This window comes from Sceloporus undulatus, chromosome 1 (assembly GCF_019175285.1).
Source record: "Sceloporus undulatus isolate JIND9_A2432 ecotype Alabama chromosome 1, SceUnd_v1.1, whole genome shotgun sequence".
NCBI classification, from domain to species: domain Eukaryota; kingdom Metazoa; phylum Chordata; class Lepidosauria; order Squamata; family Phrynosomatidae; genus Sceloporus; species Sceloporus undulatus.
Genome location: NC_056522.1, coordinates 170921188 through 170944261, shown reverse-complemented (window position 1 = coordinate 170944261; position 23074 = coordinate 170921188). Strand labels below are relative to the sequence as shown.

Sequence of the window (23074 nt, the reverse complement as noted above, 5' to 3'; positions counted from 1 at the left end):
GGCAGTTTCCCATGTTCTAACCCCAAAGAGGTAGGGCTTTCCAAAGCTCTGGGAGTAGAAAGACAGGAGGTTGCCTTCTCCTGAGTCAGAGTGTTTGTTAGTTGACTCAGTATTTCCTTCTCAGTGGGGCAGAACAGATGGATATAAAAGGGCTGCTTGAAGCTGCCCTGCCCAAGACGCCTTGGGGCCACAGCAAGCACAAGCTGGGAAGCTGGCCCAAATAGGATCCGCTCCTATTTGGGCCAGGTTTAAGCCGCCCCATCACAGTTCCAGGGCGGCTTCTGGGTGTGTGGCGTCTAAATGCCACACACCCCAAGATGTCTGGAAGTTGCCCCCATCTGATTGACTGAGCGACTTCAAGATGTTTTGGGGGGCTGTGGCGTCTTAACACCATTCAAGAGAGACTGGATGGCCATCTGTCTGGGGTGCTTTGATTCTGAGTTCCTGCATGGTAGGGAGTTGGACTGGATGGCCCTTGGAATGTCTTCCAACTCTATAATTCTATGAAACCCAAGTCGGCATCAAGCCACCAGGAAGCTGGATTTTAGAGCTGGTCTGTGCCAGCCCCATATTGCCTTCACAGGCAGTAGCTTTTAACATCACCTCTTACTCTGTAAACTGGAGATAACTAGGAACTGAACCCAATACACACTGTATGGAATATGTGATATACCCTTTAGCTATGCTCACTTTTTACCATGATAGTTTGCCATTTTTTAACAGATAAGGGCTTTATTTCTGTGCAAATAATCAGACTTCGTACAGTGCTAATGAATAGGCAAGTCTCCATCCTGGAGTAGATCCATGAAATCATATAGGTAAAAAAAACCCAAAAAACACATAAGCCTATAGTCATGGACACTTTGGAGGTACTCATCCACTTTCTTCTGGGCCATTCCTTGTTTTATCTTGTTCTCTTGAGTTACAAGGTAGCTCCCACAAAAAAGAATAAGATTAATAATAAAAAATATTTTTAAAAAGGATAAAATGAAAAACCCAAGTCAAACTCTTCCTTCTAGCAGATCTCATCAGCTTCATTTTCAGAACAGCTGCAATCTTTCTAGGAACATTGAAATGGTTTTGGAAGTGCTTGGTTAAATATGTTTTCTATATGATTGGGGGGATGTTCCCAGGAGGGAGAATTATTTGTGGCCAAGATATCACAGTCTGTTTTTCCTAGATTTTTTTTTTGAGGGGAGGGAATATTCATAGAATCGTAGAGTTGGAAGAGACCACAAGGACCATCCAATTCAACCCCCTGCCATGCAGGAACTCTCAATCAAAGCATCCCCGACAGATGGCCATCCAGCCTCTGCTTAAAGACCTCCAAGGAAGGAGACTCCACCACACTCCAAGGGACTGTGTTCCACTGTCGAAGCCCTTACTGTCAGGAAGTTCCTCCTAATGTTGAGGTGAAATCTCTTTTCCTGTAGCTTGCATCTATTGCTCCGGGTCCTAGTCCTAGTAGCAAAAAAACAAGCTTGCTATTCTAATCTGAATTAGAGGTGAGATAGCAGCATGGCCTTCTAACATGACCATAATTGGGGAATGGGCTGATGGAAGGAGAGATTGTCATTTAGATATGTGGTTCCAAACATTCTATATATGCATATTAAACATTTTATGTAGTACTCCTAATGTGCAGTATACTCACTATCTTTGTTCTTAAAGTTCTCTCTGTGTGGTGTGCTGTTATAATTGAGTCCAGAATTGCTCAGGAATTGAGGCCTAAGTTATATTTCAGTTCTCTGACAACAGGAAACCACATAGTATCAAACAATTTTTATGAAACTTGCTATACTTCACTAGGTTTTACAAATTCTAGATTTCTCCCACATCCTTGCCTAGATTATTTGTTCAGCCATTTTCCTTCAATCTAGCTGTATGTAAATAAATTACTCTGGGGTACTAAAGTGAATATAAGTTGCTCATTTTATTGGCCTGCATTAGGAAAAAAATGGAGAGGCAAGAGACATCTGCAAAAAAAAAATTTTTTTTTTTAAATCTTTATATCAGATATTCTGTATCTATTGATGTTTTGCAAAAGTTCCGAATAGACATCTGTGGAATATCAGAAGCAATAATCAAATGTTGATTGCCATTGTAGTTATTCTTCTAATAAGATAGAGCAGCGGATGAAAGAAGCATCAATACATAATAGAATTTGATTATAAAATACTTAATTAATGTTTCAGTATGGTTTAAGTATGTATTTTCCTCACTGTTGATATTTTTGGTCTGGTACAAATATTACTGTACTGTGATATTTGTTTGTTTTTTTAACAGTCCTTCCTTACAGTTTGAAGCTGCATGGGCCCTGACTAATATAGCATCAGGCACCTCTCTACAGACTCAAGCAGTTGTGCAGTCTAGTAAGTGTTCTCAGTGTGTTTTTTAGGGGGAGGGGGGATGAGTATTTCTTTGCAGCTGAAGGCACACATATGACTTTGTTTTTATGTGACATATTAGCTTTTAGAAACAGAATTTGTCATGTCCAGGACATTCATTTTGTAAAAATATTTAAAAATGTGTTGCATGTTGTTTGTTCCAGGCAAATAATTGAGAACCTGTATACTCATTACACCCATAATATGCAAGTGTGTGAGATGGAGCTCTTCCTTGCCTGTTTTGGTTGCTGAACAAAGGGAACGGTATTTGTTTTTCTAGATGCCATGAAATATAGCAAGTCCTGGAAATTTTGCATAGTAATTGTCATCTCTGGGAGTAGAAATATTATCAAGTGCAATCCACCAGCTGCTACTTCTATAAGCAAAGTAGAAATATTTCCAAAAAGAAAGCAGTTGTTCGTTACAATGTGGGGAAGTCTCTCATTTACTTCTTACTGGCATTGTGAATATTGTGTGTTTTATGGGAGTGATTGCTAGTGCGCAGAGTGCCAGTCATCTGATTGGAGCTGTCTGTTTCCAGACCTTGAAAATGTCCTTCTAAGCAGCTGTTTTAGGAAGTCAATACTAATTGTTTGGAGCACATTGCATCACCTTAACTTACACTCCCTTAGTTCTTAGAATGTCTCAAAGAAAAAGGGTTGGGAGGTGACTATTGTAGATTAGTCCTTTGGCAAAGCATATTCTGATTTGATACTCATACCCTGAAGGTAATAGCTCAAGAGTAACAACAATAAGGTTTATTTATAATGCCTTTTTGCCAAAATGTGAAACACTAGATGTATATAATGAAGGACAAAACAATAAAACAAACATTATCATATACTAAAGTTAAAATGCCTACCACCCCATCAGTTGCTTCTTATCTTGGCAGGTTTAGTCATACTCAGCAGCTTAATCTGGCGAATTAAAAAGGAAGGTCTTCAATGGGCAAGATCCCCTTCTAGCCAGTGATACAAAGGAAGACTCTTCCACAAATGTGGAGTCATGTCCTGAAAGGCTTGGAGCCTTGACAGAGCTGCATATGTTGATGGAGCTGCTGGAGGTTAGAGCTCAAGGCTTTAAGTACTAAGACGAAAAGCTTGTGATGAGCCCTGGCTGGAAGAGATAGCCAGTGGAGGGGTCTTCATATTGTCAGAAGGCACTTAACATTCTAGAGTCTAAGAGGTATGCATTCAACCCTGGCTTTCTGCCCAATTTCACATGTACCCCTCGGGGTCATAAAGGTTCCTAGTCTTCTAGATGATAAATGGACTCTATATTTCAGAACGTACATGTTGGTGCCTCTTTCTCTTCTGTTCCTTCTTGAAAAGGAACATGTCAAGAAACATGTCAAATCTAATTTTGGATCTTGTATAAGGAGAAAGTTGTAATATACATTAATTAATAAAGTAGCAACAAAAGACTGTTCCTAAAGCTCAAGCAAGAGATAGTTATACTATTGCACATTAAGTGATAGATTGCAAAACTTTTATGGATTCCACATTTCACTGAAATGAGTCCAATGTTCTGCTGTTACAGATGCAGTACCTCTCTTCTTAAGATTGCTTCATTCACCCCATCAAAATGTTTGTGAACAAGCTGTTTGGGCCCTTGGAAATATTATTGGTAAGCACTATATATGTTTCTAAAAGTATCATAGGCACTGAAGGCTTTAAAATCAATCTTTTTTTTTTAACACTGGCATTATCTTAGGGGAAAAATAGCTTTATTTATTATGAAAACAGAACTAATTGTATTACTCAAATTTTCATTGAATAGTAATTTTTTCTGGAATTTACTGGGTACTAATGGGGAAACATAGAGCATCAACGTCCAAACATAAGTCACTGCATACATTTCAAGGTTTCTCCATCATGAATGTAATTTTTTAAAAATTTTCACTTCTGTAGGTGATGGTCCTCAGTGTAGAGATTATGTCATATCACTGGGAGTTGTCAAACCTCTTCTATCCTTCATCAACCCTTCCATTCCCATCACTTTCCTCCGGAACGTCACATGGGTCATTGTAAATCTCTGCAGGAATAAGGATCCCCCACCACCTATGGAGACAGTTCAGGAGGTAAATAAAGAATTACAGCTAAGTACGATTACACCTCAGCTTCACTTCAAGTCAGTTTCCCCATAATGGCATATCTACTGTACAGTTTCTTAATGCATATTTATTTGTGCCTCATTTCAGTTACTAATTATTAATTATATCTTGTCTAGCTGTGGAATCAAAATCTATACCAGCTAAAGCAGTTCAGGCTAACTAGGCATTTATATAGCATGCTTTCTCACATCTATTTAAAGAGACATTGTTTGATTGTATATTAATATTTTTTGACCTGCAGAATCCAAGCCTGTACCTAAGCTAGTACTTTTGTCACTTATCAGAATAATCGTTCCTGCAGACATGCTGTTTTAACTGATTACAATGAGAACCATTAAAGCCAAAGCCTTAAAAGCTCAAGTTCAAAATTTACAAAATGCTGGTTAATTGAAATGTATTTCACGCAACAGTTCAAAGTTTATAGAATAACACCACAGACACACACACACACACACACACAAATCATTTTAGTCAGAGAGCATTATTTGACACATAGTTCAGTGTCTGATCAGCCATTTATGGCATTAGAAAAATGTCATAAAATATTGCATCTCAATTGATAATATATTATCAGAGCAATAGTGAAGAGTTTGAAGTTCTAGACATAGCATCAGTTATGATCTTAGATTCTGATTATGACATCTTTCTCTTTGACTAAAGAAACAGTCTTGAAAGTATGGAGATCTATAAACTACTTCCTCTGCCTCTTCTAAAAGTTAGGTCCTTGGTTCTTTTAGAGAATTCAGAGTTCCCATCAGCATTAGCTGGACTTCAAAGGTGTGTTGTCATTGCAGTCAGAAATCAATTTCTATTACCCTTACAAGGTGCCTTGTCTTTTCTGTTTCAATTTCAACAGCATGGACATTGACAATATGATTGACATCCCATCATTTATTGTTGAATTATTCAGCATTCTTGAGTTCTCTGCTACAGTTATTTAAGCAGATGATAGTGACTTAACAGTGAAATAAAAACTATTTGTGCCAACTTAAAATTTTTTTGCGTAAGTAGTCTGTGTGATAAGAGCTATAATCCAGATTTCAATACCATGGTGGACTCCGAACAGCCATCCGAAGGTTGCGGCACATCACGACCACCACCACCACCAATCTTGCCAGGAGATGATGGGCTGGGGAGGGCAGGGAAGCAAGCCACTGCCCCCCTGCAATGGGTAACACCAACCACAGGAATGTCCTGCAGTAAAGCAGGGGTGGCAGCAATTTCTCTCGCCCCCCTTTTTTTGCAGTCCCTAGATCTCCCCCCCCCCAAAAAAAATGTCTCCAGACACCACCTGGAATTGTGTAATGCATCAAAACATCTGACCTTCCTCCCAGAGTGCTTGTAAATTGACCAAATCATCCAGAAATGCAAACCTGAAATAAACCTATTGTCACAAGCAAAGTTTTGTTAGAAAATATACTGGAGTGGCAAAAATTTATCCTGTCAGATTTGCTTACTCCATGCTAAAGGTTCAAAAGTATAAATCAAATAGCAAAGGAGAAAAAAGCAATCCATCCCCCATTTATTTAGGACAGTGTTAATCAGCTTTAGAGGGTCTGGGGTTCAGTCTTCTGACTGCCCAATCCTCCATAGGCTGTACCAGGTTCTCAAATACATAGCAAGGGGGGGGGGGAGAAGGGGAAGCAGAAGTGGCCAGAAGGCTGCTCCTGAGTTTGGTATTTTAGGGTGGAAGGCTGTGCAAAGTAGTCCTGGAAATTTTCAAGAGAGTGAAAAGCATTTTTTTCTTACATGAAAAAAATATTGTTGTGATATAGTATTAAGAATGTTGTTGGGAGTTCAGGGGCAACAAAATGGTCTTCAGAAAAATGTGCGACCTGCTGCTTGCACTTCATCTACCTCTGCCTCAGATTTTGGGGGCGGGGGGAAATTCTTCAAATTTATAAAAATAAAATGCTAGTGAATTTTATCAAACACATTTTTGGCATGAAGTGAAATAATCACAGCAGAGTCAAGCTTTTTGGGATTTAAAGCAATTCAATTTGTAACAAAACTTAACTTATCTGCAGATGAAGCCTAATTGTTTGGTTGATTTAATATTTTTCTCACATCCTAGGTTTTAAGCCAAGATTTCAGTAACAGCATTAAGTAAAGAGATTGGTCTGTAATTTGTACAATTGGTGCTGGGCTTCCAGTTGTGGTAGTGTTAAAGATGAGGGGAGATTGTCTTAGGTTTTCATGCTGATACCACTCAATATAGTACCGGGATTATTTTGCGTGTCCTTTAATCAACAGAATACAGTTACGATGTTTTGCTGTGACACTAATCCCCAACCAAACCTCTCATTGCTCTCCCAATATTTCTCATACAGACATTAACAGCCTTGCCTTTATATGGCAATAAATGATTCATATTGTATTTGGTACACTTAAGTTCTCACAAGAAAGCTTCAAGGAAGGACAAGCTGCAAATTGACGTAATAAAGTATAAGCATTTGCTATACTTTCCCCTATCTCAAGAGCTTTGTATCTTGCTCATTGGGACAGCAGCCTGTCAAACCTTCATTGTTTATGTAATAATTCCATAGTTTAAAAGCCATTTGTCTAAACTTAGCATCATCAAGAGGGAAAACACTTAAATGCTAACTCCAGAGGGTTTAACAAGATCAGGCAAAAATCAGCCAAAAATCAGAGATGCAGAAAAACAATGCTGCCATGTGTTGAACCTAAGTAAAAAAGGTATGGTGAACAGATTGGGGCACTGTAATTCTTCTCTGTAAACTGTAAACTATGCCACACAACTTCCAATACTAACTTAAACATGTACATTTTGAGCACAGAACAAACAAGTTTATGCGTAAGTGGAGCCCTGTCCAAAACTGGACCAAGAGTATGATTAAATATTTGACAGGAGACTTCTCCAGTAGCATGCTATGTGATCTATTAGTCCTGTCATCTTATCTCTCCCAGCTCTGCATCACACCTCAGCAGAAGTGTACCAGAAAGAGAGTTTAACTCAATGACTCAGATAACACATTAGTCTAAAAAACCTTCAGATCTCAGCAGTAAGATATGAGCTCACAGTGCTTCCACCCCCAAAAAAAGTTACATCAGCATGAACATACTGCATAACCCTATTCTGAAATTCCATTGCTGGCAGACCCAACACAGGGATGCTATCCACAGATGTTTGAAATACAGGAATAGATGCAGTCATGATTCCTAGGTGAAAGCAGATGTTTTTATGATGTTGCTCTTATGTTTTGATAGGAGTATCAAGGACTGGCTTTTTCTTTCTTCCTTTCTTTTTATCTGACTTCCCTTTCTGTTTTCATTAGACCAGTGTGAGAACAATTAGCTTAGTTATGCAAAGCAAAACAAAATAAAACAAAATGTTCATTCTGTCCAGTGTAGAACACAAATATTGAGCATAGATCAAGATCAAATAAAGTGTGAAGTGAGAGAGTGAACAAAAACTAAGCATCACTGGATTGCTATTTTAGCTACTCACAGTTATGTATTATCTGCATATAGGTGATTTCTATGTTTTCTATGACTTACCCTGCCCACCTGTAAACTGATAGTACCTAATTTTTCTGCCCACTCCAGATCTTTTCTCTTTTATCCCGTTTCACATTTCCAACTGCCTGCTGTTTTTGCTTAGCTGTTTTATCATTGTTCTTGTTCATTATGTCCAAAGCAAGACCTTATATCACATCTTTTCTCCAAGTCCTAATCTCCTTGTTGAGAGGGCATTGTGGTATGGTGGTTTGAGCACTAGATTATGACTCAAGACCAGGATTTGAATCCCTGCTCAGCCATGGAGACCCACTGGGTGACTTTGGGCATGTCATACTTTCTAGCCTCAGAGGAAATCAAATCCTCTGAACAAATCCTTAAGGATTCTATAAGTTGGAAATGACTTGAAGGCATACAACAACAGTCTCCTTGCTCTTTTCCCTTAACTATTCCTTTTATTCTCCAGGTTTCTCTCTGTTCATCTGTTGTTTCACCTTAATCCACTCACATCTATCCAACACTCAGCAGCCAAAATTAGTTAACTTTCCTGTTCTGTATGTATGTCTCTCTGCTCCTTTAATGTATTCAGTTATTTTCTGACCACTCCTAGTTCCAGCATACGTTCCATTTTTTGTCCTTCAGAGTTCTTTATAGCCTCACTCCATCCTGTCTCTATGTACGTGTCAACCCAGTAAGTTTTTCTGTGACTTTTGCTCTTTCATCTCCGTGACTCTCAGTTGTGCAAAGATCTTTTGCTTCCTAAAACAGTTCTGCCCCTTTTCTCTTACTGTTTCTGATGTCTAAAATGGCCTCCCAGTGCACCATAGTATGACTATATTCTTCATTTTCTTTTTCATTCCTCCTCAAAATCCATCTTTTCCAGAAACCCTTTGTATTACATCTTCAGTCCAAGAATGGGGAATTCCTTTGACTTAGGGTCCGTATTTAAATTCATGAGTCTTAGGAATCACATTCCAGCACTGGTTGGGGCTAAGTGTATTGGGTAGAACCCAAACTAGGTGAAGACTGTTTACCAATTTGCACATATTGCACATACAAAGGCGCTCAATTCTGTAATATCTACTCAGAGATTCCACCTCAACATGAGGAGGAGCTTTCTGACAGTAAGAACTGTTTCACCATGGAAGACACTTCCTCAAAGAGTGGTGCAGTCTCCTTCTTTGGAGGTCTTTAGTGAGTCATATTTGGACATGAGCTAGGGCTGTTCCTGATTTAAACAAGATGTGGCTATGAATGAATGTTAAATGCCTCTGCTTAGTGAGAATCCTATTAGAGTTAGTGACATTTATTTATGTTTGAATTAAATGTAGGATTTTGGACAAGGGCAATGAAGTTCAAGCTGGGAGGAAAATGACAGTGCTAAATCAAATGTAATGTGGAAGTAGTCTCGCCTTTTTGTCTGAATGTGTGGCTAACCTTTCTACATGACCCAGTCTTCTGTTTAAAAAAAAAAGTGGGGGGAGGAGATAATTCAGTGCTTTGCATCTTTTCCCATATTGATGAGAAAATAGTTGCAATTGTCAATTTGAGGGGTAAGGTTTTTTTTCTAAATAAAGTTCAGAAAATATCAAAGACCCTTGTTACTCTTCCTGTTATTTTCCTTTAAAACAACAACAGTGTTGAAAAATCAGTTGTGTATCATCATCTTCACATTTAGTTTATCTATGACCATGCTTTCAGAGTAGCTCCCAGTATAAGTATGTACACATGCATACATGACAGGAAAACTTGTGGATAGCTGAATATTAACAGTATTAGGCTAATAGTTTTTCCATTTACAAGCTTGATGATAAAATGAAATCATATTTAAAAGTAAGTATGTTATTTTCCTTTCCCCTTCTAACTTGCTTGCAAGGTTAAAATAGTTATGGATTTAATCTGTGTGTGTACATCATTGAACCCAAATATTAAAATGGAGAATAGCATGTAAGGTGCCCACTAATTAAAATCTTCTGAAACTTCAGTAAGTTAATTAATTTATCTATCACTTAGTTTTGCATGACTGTATTTTCTTATGCATTTTGCCATTTCTGTCATTAATGGATCATTGTAATAAACTTTTCTTCACCAGATTTTACCAGCCTTGTGCGTTCTCATATATCATACAGATATAAATGTAAGTAAATTTTGAAAGTCTATTTTTTCCTAAGTTCCTTTCTTAGTATTTGATGTGATTTGCTATGTATATTTTGTTTGAGGAATCATAGAAAAAATGCTATGATCTGGCTCCCCCCGCCCCAACAAGGAATATAGTGATCCCTTCTCATCTGCAGGGGTTTTGTTCCAGATCCCTCTGTGGATGGGAAAAACTCGGATGGCTGCACTCCATTTCATTAAATGGTGTCAACATGTGCACAGCACCACCAACATGTCCAGTGTGCATGCACTGCCATTGAATAAAATGGGGCATGGTGAACTGCAGGCACTTGAATCTGCAGATAGCTAGCCCACTAATATGATGAGACCACTGTATTAATTGTAGGAGGTGGGTACCATGTTCAATCATATACATATATAGGGATGGATGTGTTATGCCCAAGATTGTAAGGGCAACCTGTTTATCCTGAGAGCGTGTAATGAGAACCTCTCCCTCCGTGGACCTATTCACAGCAAGGCTGAAAAAGACATTGAGACACCAAATTTGGTTTTAAACACCATGCATGTAACATTTATTGAATCACACAAGTAACACAACCATTGATTATCAAGAGCTCTTTCACTCACACATTCATACAATACTCACACACACTTTCCTTCCGCCGAACATTGATCAGGTGTTCTCGAAGGCTGGGGATGACACCGTTGCTGCGGTTGGTGCCAACAAAATGGAGATGAAAGTCCAGGATCTTTATACTTTTCCTTCTGTCTCGCTCTTGGCTGCTGGAATCTTGCAATATTGCAGCCCATTACTCAACTTCCTCTTCTGGGAGGACAGACAGGTTGTTCAGATCAGTTCGTGTTCAAAGCTACTCGTTCTGTTCAAAGTTCTCCATTGTCCTGTCAGTTCCTCATCATGGCGACTCAGGAGATAAAGTCCTTCCCGGTCATGGTTCGTCACACCTGGACGGCACCCCGCTTCAGCTTCCAAGTTTTCGGACTTTCCTCGCCTCGGTTGCCAAATACCTTCGTCACATCAGTGCTTTGCGCGGAACCATCTTGTTTGTTCCTTTAGCTATGTTTAAAGCACAATTCCTTGGTTCTTCGGTTCTTCAGCTCTGGGTTTAAGTCAGAACTCACTCATTCGTCTTACAGATGGATGGATGTCACTGCCATAGCTCCAAGACCATGAAAAATCTAGAAACTTGAAACTTGGCAAGCATGCTAAGGAAACCTTAGGAGTGTGCACCTCCAATTATTTTGTTTTTTAAATAGAGCAGCACACACAGCCCTTCTATGGTAGGGGCCCTCTAGGGAGGAAAAGTACACCTCTGGCAATAGTTAAAGACAAGAACCTGGAGGTGCAACAAAAACAGCCATGGATGCATACTGTCCACAATCAGCGACAACAGCAGGCTGTTGTGAACAAAATACCAAGGGAGATGGGTTAACTTATTTCCTTTCATTATCACCAAGTCTAGAAAAAAGAACTCATGCAATTTTAGGCTGCATCAATAAAAGTATAGTGTCTAGATCAAGAGAAGAAATAGTGCCACTGTATTCTGCTCTGGTCAGGCCCCACCTGGAATATTGTGTCCAGTTCTGGGCACCACAATTCAAAAAGGACATTGCGAAACTGGAGCATGTCCAAAGGAGGGCAACTAAAATGATGAAAGGTGTGGAAACCTTGCCCTATGAGGAACGACTCAGGGAGCTGGGGATGTTTAGCCTGGAGAAGAGAAGGTTAAGAGGTGATATGATAGCCCTGTTTAAATATGTGAAAGGATGTCATATTGAGGAGGGAGCAAGCTTGTTTTCTGCTGCTCCAGAGAACAGGACCCGGAACAATGGATGCAAGCTACAGGAAAAGAGATTCCACCTCAACATTAGGAAGAACTTCCTGACAGTAAGGGCTGTTCAACAGTGGAACACACTCCCTTGGAGTGTAGTGGAGTCTCCTTCCTTGGAGGTCTTTAAGCAGAGGCTAGATGGCCATCTATTGGGGATGATTTGATTGGATTTCCTTCATGGCAGGGGGTTGGACTGGATGGTCCGTGCTGTCTCTATGATTCTATGATTCTATGTCGGGGGAAATGACAGCAAACCCATAGAACTTTAATCCAAACTATAAGCACCCAAGAAAACCACAAACACAAAGCACTCATCAGTCGGACACCTCATGGGACAGTTGTCATCCTCACCCTAAGACACAGCAAGTCAGAGATCCAGAAGGGCAGAGATTGCAGGAGGAGCCTTGATATCACGATACAGTTTTCTTCACTTGCCAGAAGTCCCTAAAAAGAATGTAGGAGAGATGCCACACCCAAGCAAAGCAAGAAGAGGGCTGAAAGAGGGCTTCTGCATGGACCAGCCTCTTTTCTTGTCAGTTCATGTCACCAGCTCCCTCCATGCTGTTTTGCCCAGTAGATCAGCATTACAACTTTCCATACTCTCAGAGCTCATAGCCTCTCACCTTTCCCTTTGTCCCCAAGTTAAAGTGTCATACACCCTGGCAGAACACTACCTGTCCCATTTATGCATTTTGAGAGACCTGCTTCTTCATTGTCCAGGGAGACTGAATGAGCCAGAGCAACACTGTTCCTGAACCCATCAAACTTCTTCTTCTTCTTCCAAGTCTCCCTCTTATTCCTACTGAAGCCAGATGCTTTTAAGGTGAAGGAAAAAAAGAAAGGTTACTAAGGCCCCATACAGATTGCCCAAATAAAGCTGCTTCTGATCACTTTGGATGTACAGTATGCTGCTTAAATGATGCATGCGTCCTAAGAGCCTGGAAGCTGCACCAAAGCTGCGCTACAGTTCTTAGGACTGGATCATGGCTTTGGCACAGCTTCCGGACTCTTAGGACGCATGCATCATTTAAGCAGCATACATCCATAGTGACCCGAAGCAGCCTTATTTTGGCCTGTCTTTATGGGGCCTAAGTGTTCCATAATGACAAAGAAACAGCAGACTTGGCAACATCAGCATTTATGGAATAGCTTTTGGCACATACTGGATTTTGAAAGAAAAAGATAAATATAAGTTGCCAACCAGTTATCTTAGCATGCTTTGTGTGCCTTGGGCAGTCCTTTAACTGGTGAAGTATCCCTAAGAGCAACACCACCATTTTGGAAATGCCTACATTTGTCATGCAGCTGTCTGATGGTGAGCCTTCCTGGAATAAGTAAGTCAACAAGTTCATGTGGGAATGTCTGGGAGCATCTTGGTCACTACTGTGGGCCTTCTATTTAGTCTGTAGATCACATACCTGTGGAAGAACAGCTTGTGAAAAGCAAACTAAACGGAACAGAATAATGACTGATACAGAGCAGCTGAAATACATAGCTCCCCAGAGATCTTTCCAAACAAGGAAGGCCAGCACACGGTGAAGGTGCCTTCCCAATGACACAAGCACTAGCTACAGGATATTCTGACAGCAGGCACTGGGAATTTGTGGGGAAGTCTGTGTGCATTGAAGCTACAACGGAAGCATTGTCTGCAGAAGCATTCTACACCCAGTGCTTAAGCAGTATGTTTATTTGGGAGCAGAGGTGTCGTTTTTTCCTCAGGCTGAACACCACAAACACACACACACACACTCACACACACACACACACACACTGTATATATATTGAGGAAGGCTAAACATCTTTATTTGCTAGTATTTCTTTTAATATGTCTCTAGAAATTTCTCAACATATTAAGCTTTAATATGTCGAAACTATAAACACTAATGTATCTTGTGTTAGCACTACCATTTAGATTGTTTTGATATGAAATTCTGTAACCTTCCTTGAAGTGGAAGAAAATACACCAGAAATCCTAGGAAAAAATGTACCGAATCCTCTTTCAGAGCATGCCAGAAATTCTTGTCTAGAGATATTAATCTTACTCAAATGTTTACTGCTGGCTTACACTGAAACATGAAATGTCTCTCTTCTGTAGATTCTTGTGGACACAGTTTGGGCCTTGTCCTATCTAACAGATGGTGGCAACGAACAAATACAGATGGTGATAGATTCAGGAGTTGTACCTTTTTTAGTTCCCCTTCTGAGCCATCAGGAGGTTAAAGTGCAGGTAAACATTTTTATTCTGTTTTATTGCATTGTATCTGAACTTAACACTGCTGTACTGCTTCAGCCCAATCAATTTTATTGTTTTGTGTGGAAAGGTAATGGTAAAGAAGCATTAAACATGGTCAGTCCATTTTAATGCCACATACATTTTTCAGTTTTCAACAATGTTTTTAATAAATACAGTGGGACTTTATCACCTGGGGTCTGGTTCCAAGACACCCCCTCCCATGGGTAACAAAATCTGTGGATGCTCAAGTCCCACTAAATATGGGCAAAATGGTGTCCCTTGCATCAAATGGCAAACTCAAGGTTTGCATTTTGGAATTTATACTTTTTGAAGTATTTTCAAGCTGTGGATACTTGACTCTGTGTATAAAAAAATCAGTGGATAAGGAGGGCTAACTGTATATTCATGGTGGTGTCTTATAATTCAGTTTTTAAAATTCAATGCAGATTACATTTATTTTACAATGTTTCTAATCTACTTTCAATAACTGTATCTTTGGACCATTTAAATTAAAGCTCATATGTTATTGGGAGTGACCTTAGTAAATGTAACGAACTTAATATGTCAATCATACAAAGCTGAATGGTATTTGTGTCTCCCTTCAATGAAAAAGAGGAGTAATCCACAAACATTATCCTTGTGATATAGCTGATTTTTTTTAAAGTCTTGTTCTCCTGGGCTTTCTACATGTGAGAAATGGAACCATACAAATGGATTGCTACTGCTCTATTCCTGTTATTTAATCAAGCTGAGATACAAAGAGTTTCTGTTTTGACTTTTAACATGCAGCTCATATGGTCTATTAATGATGCTCTCCTCTTTTCAGAAATGATTTGCTACATACTTATACAACAAAAATTGTATTTTTCACACTTGGTGGCAGTCCCAGCATATCTGCTCATTTTCACCTAGAATTTAGCAGTTCACCAAATTAATTACATACTATAGCCCCAACAGGGACGTAGCCAAGGGGGGGGGTTCTTGGGGTCCGGACCCCCCCTTCCATTAGATAAAATGAATGGTGCATGCTGCCGCGCCGCCACACCCAAGCCCCATTATAATGGTGGCACTTAGTCTGGACCCCCCCCCCTTCCCAAAATCCTGGCTACGTCCCTGGCCCCAATGTTCCAATTAATCTGAATACATGAGTAGTGGAAGCAGACTAGCACCTCCCCTCCTTTAAATAGAGAGTAATCATCTGAAAAGAAAAACCTCCACTGCATACGAGGATTCTCCATAGAACCCAGAACAAACTTTAGTCTTTCCTTGATACTATTTGATTGATGAAAGACAATATGACTTTCAGTCACTTCTGCTTTTGAAAATTTGAAATTGAAATTTCCTGGAACACACTCCCTTGGAGAGTGGTGGAGTCTCCTACTTTGGAGGTCTTTAAACAGATGATCATCTGTTGAAGATGCTTTGATTGTGATTTCCTGCATGGCAGGGGGATTGGACCTTGTGGTTTGTTCAGTGTTGCCAACAAGCCTTGAAGCTATTCCCCGGAATGTTTTACCAAAATCCAGAATCCTAGGAATTTCCCGATGATGATGATGATGATGATGATGATGATGATGATGATGATTACTACTACTACTACTACTACTACTACTATTATTTAGTCAAAATCCCTGCAAAGAAATTAATTAAATTCCCCAGAAATTGGCAACACTGGGTCTTTTCCAATTCTATGCTTGTAAGTCTATCCCTACCAAACATGGGCCCAATGGACAATCATGCCAGAAACTTCTGGGGGCACAATTGGCCAATTTTAGGGTAGAACATTTGGAGTAAGATGGCAATGGCAGGGTGGAATAATGGTTTTGGAGGGGCTGCAGTGTGTCCACCCTGGTCTATAGTGTCATGATTAGATGGAATGTAGAAAGTTGTTGTATTGGACAGAATTTCTTTAGTAACAGGAAATATGCATTCCAGTTACAAAGATAATCATTCTTGTGTCTCAGAATCAGCATAAACTAGCCCTATGAATCATGTGTAGCTTCTTTAAAATTAACAAAGTACATCATTTCTTGAACTGTAGACTGCAGCACTGAGAGCTGTTGGCAACATAGTGACTGGTACTGATGAGCAGACACAGGTTGTTCTCAATTGTGATGTCCTATCTCACTTCCCAAACCTTCTGACCCATCCAAAAGAAAAGATAAATAAGGTGAGTAAAAGTTGAGACTGTGCCAAGTTTTTCTGTCAAAAATTAAATTTTTACTTACGGTAAATTCATTCGCCCTCTCTGGCTCAAATAATGACAAGAGAATGTTTTGAAAATAATGTGAAAAGTTCATTTTGCAAGTGCCTTTTTTCCATTTCCATAAGGGCAACATAGATTTTTTATGGTCAGTCTTTGCCATTCTTGGCTGATAACATCAAGCAAGAGGGGATTGACTAACTGGATGTCAATAATTAATGAACAGACATTAAAAAGCAGTCCATTCTTTCTAAAAATTATTTTCAGCCAGTAATAATCATCAGCTAGTCTAGAAAAAGTATCCTCTTTGAGAGCAGAAAACTCAGGCAAATTGCAACTGCATAATTCTGGAGTCTCTTGGATGTTCTTGAGACCTTTTTCAATCAGGATTTAGAACTAGTTTTTGAAAGGAAATTGCCTCAATCACTAGGAGAGAGACAAGTCTAAGTGTGACTTTTTAATGTCTTGGAATTCTTGGAACCTTTTAATATCATCCATGGTAGTATTGTCCTGATCTGACAGTGTGAATTAGGAGTCACGTACATAGCAATAGAGTCGATCTGATCCTATTCAAATGGTCAGTCCAAGGGTAGCATTTGGGATACTAAATTTATGAGGCCTTGTAAAATTCTGTCATGTTCCCATGCTGTTTTACCAAAAACGGGGGAGGAGGGATCTGTTGCCTTCCAGGTGTGGTTCGACACCACTTCTGTAATTTCCCATTGGCCAAAGCCGGCTTAGGCAGAAGTCAGGAGAAATGGGAGTTGCAATCCAGCAATATTTCGAGATCTAGAGGTACCTCAGCACTGAGAAAGATTAATTGATTTAATGGTTCTACTGTAGTTGAGACTAACAATTGAATTGCGGTAATTACCTTTAATCATTGCACCTGTAAAGTATCACGTTTACTATTTATTTATGTATATATTTATTTATTGAATTTATACTTACTTGCTAATTAGCTTACTTGCTGTTCACCGCTATGATCTTTGGAATAGCGGTATATAAATAAAACAAATTATTATTATTATTTATTATATCCCACCTTATTCCCAAAATGGGATTTAAAATGGTTTACAGTCATTTTGTATATACTGTATTTTTTTATTTTTATTTTTATTTTTCCTTTTAAAAAAATAGTATCAATCCAAGTTGCAATTAGGATATTCTTGTTGCTAGCTGCCCTTGAGTCGGTTCCAACTCATGATGGCCCTGTGGATGAAACATCTCCTGGAATCCCTATCTTCCACTGCATTCTTGCCCAGATCCTGCAAGCCCTTGCCCATAACCTCCCGATCGAGTCTATCCATCTGGTTTGTGGTCTTCCTCTCTTTCTTCTATCCTCCACCTTTCCTAGCATTATTGTTTTTTCCTAGTGATCCATGCCTTCTCATTATGTGGCCAAGGTATGACAGTCTCAACTTGATTATCTTTGCTTCTAAGGAGAGCCCTAGTCTGATTTGTTCAAGAACCATTTGTTTTGTCTTCTTGGCTGTCCATGGGATCCTAAGTACTCTTCTGCAGCACCACATTTTGTTGTCCAAATATTGTGAGATTGTCAGCATACATGTCACATGCTTATTCTACTCATCTCCCATTTGTGTAAAAAGAATATATAAGCCAATTAATTCTTTACTTCTTCTTTGTGGTCTCTGTGATTCACATAGTTATGTCTTTTGTTTTTACAGTTCCTTCTACAGCTGAGTAGCCTTTTGGACGTAACTCCCTCCCTCATTCCATTGTGCATGTTTGAGTGTGCCAAAAGGAACCTAAATTTCTTTTCTTGTGCCTTGAAAACAGCAGCTTTCGATGCTTATCCTAACTTTCACAGGCTGCCAAACAGAGTGATACATGTGTGTGTGCCTTCAACTCCCCTGTTGACTCCTGGCAACCCCATGAATTTCATAGAGTTTTCTTAGGGAAGAAATACTCAAAGGTGATTTTGGTACTCATTGGCAGTCTTCTATCAAAGTATTAAGCAGGGCTGTCCATGCTTAGCTTCCTGGTTAAGATGGGATCTGGTCCCTTTGGGGGTATTTAGGCCCTAATGTCATTACTTTGTACAATTTCTATCACTGTAAAGTCTCTTCTCCATTTAAGAAAAAGAAAGTTAGCCTTTTCTTCATTATTATTTGATACTGTTTCAGCTCATCAAGTTGACAATTTGTCATTAAGAATTTGACAGTTAAAACACTTCATGAAGGGTTTGTTGATTATTAAGGGTTTTTCTCAGTAGTACTTTCCCAGGTACTGAGATATCTGTTGAATTATTGGTCACTACAGATCTAAGATTATTTACATTGACAGCTGCCTTTCTGCTTTCGATTAACTCTGTGGGGCATATGTTTGTCGAGTAAATGATTTTTATTCATTCTCATAAGGATAAATTTGTTCTGCAACCAAACATTTCCTTCCTTCTAATGGCAGTGTCAATCCAAGTTGTAATTTTATATGGGACTAGACATTATTTCTCCAACTTTCCTGTCAAACTTAAATTCTCACTTGAAAAGTTGTTACATTCTTTTAGATGTGCACTTGTTTTTTTTTAAAAAAAACACACTAGAACATCTTTTAGATCTTCCTTTAAAATGCTTGTTATTTTTCAACACAGCATTTTTCAAAATGGATAGTTAACTTATAGCACTTACTTATGATGGTAGAATTGAAAGATATAGCTGTGTTAGTCTGTAAAATCAGTATGTAGAGATATCGTGTAACACCTTTGAGACTAACTAAAGAAAGAAGTTGACAGCATGAGCTCTTTTGTAGACATGTCTATTTCCTCATCTGAGGAAGTAGACTTAAGTCTATGAAACCTCATGCTGACAACTTCTTTCCTTACTTATGAAATGGCATATTTTCTGGTTCCCAAAGCAAAGGGCACACTACTAGAATGATGGTGATATCTATAGCAATGCTGAGAGAGATCACTACACAAACTTTGTAGAGCAGTCATCTGATCTGTTTTCCACTTTTGTGACACATTATAGATTTGATGTTAGAGCCAAGAATTATTAATTTTTTGGAAGGGTTTTTTCCTGTTGGCATGATGTTACCCAGCAACAGTTAACTAGGTAGCTTCTCCACCAGTTGTCTGGGTTACAGAAAGCACAAAAAAGAAGAGCAAATTACAGTGGGCCCTTCTTATCCACAGGGGTTCCGAGGCCCCCCCTCCCCTCCGATGGCAAAAGTGGCAGGACCTCAAGTCCTCCAGTTTTCAGTGTTGGTGTGCATGCAACCACCCTGCCAGGACTGCATGCATGGCCATTACACTCAGTGGAGCTTGCCATCTACGGATTCTTAAATACAAGCCTGCAGTTGAGGGGGGGCATGCACTGTACTTAGCTCTAATTGTTGTTCTTTGAATGGTCATCCTTGAATTCACACAAGCTACCTTCCTCCCTATTCAAATGTCTTGACTGATATTTTACAGTTAGATTATGGAATTGAGAGAGTAGTTTTGGCACATGTTCGTGTAGACACAAGGCCTAATTGTGTGGGTTCACAGATGACCACTTGAAGAACGAGTTACAGGTAAGCAGCCTATTCTTACTTGATCATGGGGTCTCTCTTGACCTTGGAGATTGAACTTCATGCTCCATTTTGTTACAAAGGTGTTATTGCTTTCTTCAATTACAAAAAATGCAAAAACTGGAGAGCATCCAGTAGAAGCCACAAATAAAGGAGACATTTCTTAAGATGCAGAAAAGTGATGTTTTATTGTGAAAATAACAGTCCAGAACATGTCAGGCTTTTAAAATCCTTCAGGGAAAAAATTGCAGAATTTCATAATAAAGGAAATTACGTGAAACTGGAAAGTAAATCAACCAACCAACAAACTCTCCATTACAAAACCTGAGTATGCATCCTGGCTGGCTACAAACTGAAATTAAAAGTAGAGAAAGAACTAACATCTCAGTAGTAAATCTCTCTTTGTGAAGAAGCTGTCTCTATATAATTGTACTCTTGTGTTAAATCTGTTATATCTGTTATATTTGGTCATGTGCAACATTTGTTTTGATTATAGGAAGCAGTTTGGTTCCTTTCCAACATCACTGCAGGAAATCAGCAACAAGTTCAAGCTGTAATTGATGCTGGACTTATCCCTATGATTATTCACCAGCTGGCTAAGGTCGGTCAAATAATTGCTTGTTTCTCATGTTTTTGGCATGCCAGTACAAGATTATAACCACTACTGTGGTTATTTTACTCACACAGTTATCTTTTTTATCCTTTAGGGAGACTTTGGCACACAAAAAGAAGCTGCTTGGGCAATAAGCAACTTAACAATAAGTGGTAGGAAAGACCAGGTGTGTGTATTTGTTAAGTACCACAAGTAATACATTTAGAAACATCTAAAGAAAAGCCCAATATAATTCTCAGTATTTCTTGCTGCTATTCAGGTTGAATACCTTGTGCAGCAGAATGTAATCCCACCATTCTGTAACTTGCTATCAGTCAAAGATTCTCAAGTGGTGCAAGTGGTTCTGGATGGACTGAAAAATATTTTAATTATGACTGGTGATGAAGCAAGCACAATAGCAGAAATCATAGAAGAATGTGGAGGTAAGGTGTGTTTTGATAAGACATACATGATCTCTCTCTCTCTTTCTCTCTCTCTCTCTCTCTCTCACACACACACACACAGAGAGAGAGCAAAACCTATGCTGTCTATATAATGCTGTGAAGTTGACATTTTGTGGTGTCTATTGTGGTCTCATTTTGGTGGGAACATGGTGATCTGGGAGATAATTTGCTTGCCAAGTTTAGATCACTTCTTGATAATGACTATGCTTCTTCCTGCATTTGTGATAGATGGATCTATTAGGAAGGTGTGTCTCTAATGGCTTGTGGGTCTATCTGTATTCCCAAGAAATTTGGGAAGACATTTATAAATAAAGACATTTATAAACTAGCATTTGAAATTTCAAGTTGGTTTGGCCCAGCTTTGGTTGTTTTGTCTGATTGGCTTGGTTTGCTGAAGTGATCATTCTCAAGAACCTTCTCCCACTGAAAGAAGATGACATCTGGCAGTAAATCCCAGATGAATCCAGCTAAGCACAGCTGACAACTCCATCAGGAATAGTGTACTGTTTCATTGATTTTTGATTGTCTATCTTTGAATTAATTTTGAATTATTTTTATTCCGTAGATGGTTTTTAAAATAACTTATACACACACACACACACACACACACACACACACACACAGAGTCTTCATTGTTTCTGTGCCTCACACAAATGACTTATCCTTGGCCTGCGCATGGTCTGGCTGTAAATCACCATGCTTAGATTTTTCTTCACACCCCAGTATCTTCCCTTGGTCCTCCTACTCCATCTGATGCCCTGTTGTTTCATCTGTTTATCTGGTCCAAAACACACTGGAGAAATAATCCAGCTTGGGACCACTTTAACTGCCCTGGCTGAATGCAGGGGAATCCTGGGAACTGTAGTTTTGTGAGACATTTCACCTCTCTCAGAGAGCTTGGATGCCATAATAAACTACAAGTCCCTGCATTCCCTAGCACTGAGTCAGGGCAGTTAAAGTTGTCTCAAACTGGATTATTTCTGCACTGTGTTTTGGACCTCTGTCTTCCATCATATTAAAAATCACACATCTAAACTTCTAAGCCGTTTTTTACCCAGTTAATTTATATCTCCTGCCGGATCGCTGGATCACTTGCAGTTTCTGAGGGCTGAATCATTGCTATTCTAATATTTAACAAAAAAGAAAAGATCTTCAACATACCTAGATTTTATATTATCATATATTTTATTTTGAATTTTTCTGCTGTTGCAGTTCATAAACCCTGACACATTAATTTATCTCAAGCCAGTTGTCTTAAAACATGAAAGTTTGTAATGGTAACTGAATTTAATTTCTTTTGCATTTCCTTAATAGGTTTAGAGAAAATAGAGGCATTACAACAGCACGAAAATGAAGACATTTATAAACTAGCATTTGAAATAATAGATCAGTATTTCTCTGGTGATGATGTAAGTACCTCTCACTATTAAAATGATAATATTAGTAAATGGCTTTTTAAAGTGCTCTGAACAGACACTACTGTATGTTAGAGGGGTAGAAAGTCTGCCTGAGTACTGACATGTACATCTTCCCTGGCTGATTTCCACTATTCAATACCAGGTACTGCAGGCTTGGAAAATGGCCAAGAAAGAGCAAAAAATGTGGGGAAACTGCCCCCACATTTATTGGCAACCCTCCAAAAATAAATCAATTTCCCCCCTACATGTTAGAGGTTATAGCGAAGGATGTGGCCCACTAGGGTACATTGTGTGTCCCTTTGGCCTCCAGGAGTTGTCTGCCCCTGTTCTATTGTCAAGTGCTGTGTAGAACTGCCCTTTTAAAATGTCAATCCCAATCATTGAGCTAGCTGATCCGCCTGGTCTTTTTAGCATCCAAGCCTTTTGTTATTTGCTTACTGCCTCTTGTATTGCATATAGGACATGAAGATACACATTCAGTTGGTTATTTGGCATTTGTTTCTCTGTTTTTGAAGGCTTTATGCCTTTGCTCCTACTTTGTTTGCTCTTCTGCTTTTCATCCCAGTGTATTGAAACATTGCCTGTCCCATATAGTTCAAATTATATATATAGCACAAATTTGATGTGTAACTGATGTTCAATCTTTCTGTTTTATGTAGTATCATTTTAAAGCTGTCCTCCCCCCCCC

The 23074-nt window shown here is 39.1% G+C and overlaps 1 protein-coding gene across 1 annotated transcript in view; it reads left to right on the top strand.

Moving 5' to 3' along the window:
* KPNA3 (karyopherin subunit alpha 3) overlaps positions 1-23074 on the top strand; it is an 82023-nt gene that overhangs the window by 26144 nt on the left and 32805 nt on the right. Inside the window, exons 7-16 of the mRNA XM_042453402.1 lie at positions 2287-2372; positions 3927-4013; positions 4298-4467; positions 10070-10114; positions 14041-14172; positions 16220-16348; positions 20409-20513; positions 20620-20691; positions 20785-20947; positions 22283-22377. Of these exons, the coding sequence (XP_042309336.1) occupies positions 2287-2372; positions 3927-4013; positions 4298-4467; positions 10070-10114; positions 14041-14172; positions 16220-16348; positions 20409-20513; positions 20620-20691; positions 20785-20947; positions 22283-22377 (1084 nt within the window). The remainder of the gene's footprint in view (positions 1-2286; positions 2373-3926; positions 4014-4297; positions 4468-10069; positions 10115-14040; positions 14173-16219; positions 16349-20408; positions 20514-20619; positions 20692-20784; positions 20948-22282; positions 22378-23074) is intronic.